The 1924-nt window shown below is 46.2% G+C and overlaps 1 protein-coding gene across 1 annotated transcript in view; it reads left to right on the top strand.

Annotated features, from left to right (window-relative positions):
* The window catches only part of ces3 (carboxylesterase 3), a gene marked incomplete at its 5' end in the record, with an annotated part of 9731 nt that overhangs the window by 4515 nt on the left and 3292 nt on the right, over positions 1-1924 (top strand). Inside the window, 4 exon segments of the mRNA XM_014030913.1 lie at positions 633-766; positions 835-988; positions 1071-1175; positions 1261-1395. Coding sequence (XP_013886367.1) covers positions 633-766; positions 835-988; positions 1071-1175; positions 1261-1395 — 528 coding nt within the window.

The following is a 1924-nucleotide window of genomic DNA, read 5'->3' as shown; positions in this document are numbered from 1 at the left end:
AAACACAAACGTACTGAACGGAAAATGACAGAATGGGACTTGGAGGTGAAAGAAAAATGGTTGATAATAACATCTAAAAACCATTAAAAAAATAAAATAAATAAAATAAAAGGATAAGCATTTAATAAATAGGAATAATACATATACAGATTTTACATAAATCAATTTCATTAAAATAAATATTGAATAAGTAATAAAGCCTACTGGGTTACATAAATAAAAAAACAGAATCAAACAGATAAAATGTGGCAACAACAAGTTTGGAAGGAAGTGCGATATGGAAGACGACGTAGAGAACAGAACCATGACCAAGGATGGAATGAGGAAACTGGGAGGTGGAAGGACCGTGCAACTACTGTTCCCGGGAGGGGACAAAATAAACACTTTCCTCCTCTGAACCCTGACCAGAACCCTGACCAGAACCCTGGACCTGAACCCTGACCAGAACCCTGGACCTGAACCCTGACCAGAACCCTGACCTGACCCCTGACCTGACCCCTGAACTGAACCCTGACCTGAACCCTGACCTGAACCCTGACCTGACCAGAACCCTGACCCTGACCTGAACCCTGACCTGAACCCTGATCCTGACCTGAACCCTGACCCCTGCAGGTGTTTTTGTCTGGTTCCAGGTGATGTTCTGGATCCATGGAGGGGGTCTGATGATGGGGGCTGCCTCTCAGTTTGACGGCTCTGCTCTGGCTGCGTATGAAAACATCGTGGTGGTCATCATCCAGTACCGCCTCGGCATTCTGGGATTCCTGAGGTAAGAAAGCTCCGCCCCTTTTTAAAACGTGGTCTGAATGATTGTGCAGAACCCGTTCTGTCCCTCAGCACCGGAGACCAGCATGCCAGGGGGAACTGGGGTTTGTTGGACCAGCTGGCCGCTCTGAGGTGGGTGCAGGAAAACATCGAGTCCTTTGGTGGCGATCCACAAAGAGTCACCATCGCAGGAGAGTCTGCAGGAGCCATCAGTGCCTCCATCCTGGTATGAAGACGTTTTCCTGGAGGACATGTCTTCACCATGTGTCCTCTGATCACCTGCTGACGGGACGCTTGTCTCTGCTCAGACTCTTTCTCCACAGGCCAAAGGACTCTTCCATGGTGCCATTTTCCAGAGTGGAGTCTCAACAATTGGGTCCTACACCTCAAACCAACCCCTGGTCCACACCCAGGTACAGACCCCTCTCTGTGAACCTGTTGGTCCAGAACCTGCTGCCTGTGCTCTAACAGCTTGTGGGTCATGTTGTCTTCACCCAGATCATTGCAAACATCACAGGATGCAGCAGCTCCAGCTCAGAGGAGATGGTTCACTGCATCAGGACCAAAAGCAAAGAGCAGCTCATCGATGCAACCAAGAAGGTAAAGAAACCTGCTGGAGACAGACAGAGACAGGTCAGCAGAGACAGAACAGAACCAACAAAATCTTTTATTCTTTTATAAATACAGAAACATTTCACTTCTAATGTTCATGACCTCACTTCCTGTTTGAAGCTGCAGGAAGGGTTTAAATAGGGATTCATTTTTATTATTATATTATTATTGTATAGTGGTATTAATTTATATTTTCAGATCTTCCAAGGTGCCAGTTATGGAACTCTCTGTGCATTGTTGCCCAAATCAAATTCTGGAAGTGGTCATTCAACTAGATCTGTTACAAAAGGACAACTGATATTACCAACTTTTAAAAACTGTTACGGCCAGAGGTAATGCCCATGAGCCGAGCCGACCCACATCCCAGGGGAGGAGATAAGCCAACTTTGCCTGAATGGATATTATCAGCCATACAAATGATTGATAAGTGCCTTCCATCCTACTAGGTGGAGGAGGGACAGACTGGACACAATGTATGGGACTGATAACCACTAATACGTCCATTTGAGTAAGCCAGGATCCTGAGAAAGGAAGTCAGGCTCCATTTACC

This window comes from Austrofundulus limnaeus, unplaced genomic scaffold, assembly GCF_001266775.1.
Source record: "Austrofundulus limnaeus strain Quisiro unplaced genomic scaffold, Austrofundulus_limnaeus-1.0 Scaffold1139, whole genome shotgun sequence".
Taxonomy (NCBI): Eukaryota; Metazoa; Chordata; class Actinopteri; order Cyprinodontiformes; family Rivulidae; genus Austrofundulus; species Austrofundulus limnaeus.
The sequence above is the reverse complement of the archived record's forward strand: the minus strand, read 5'-3'. Positions and strand labels throughout refer to the sequence as shown.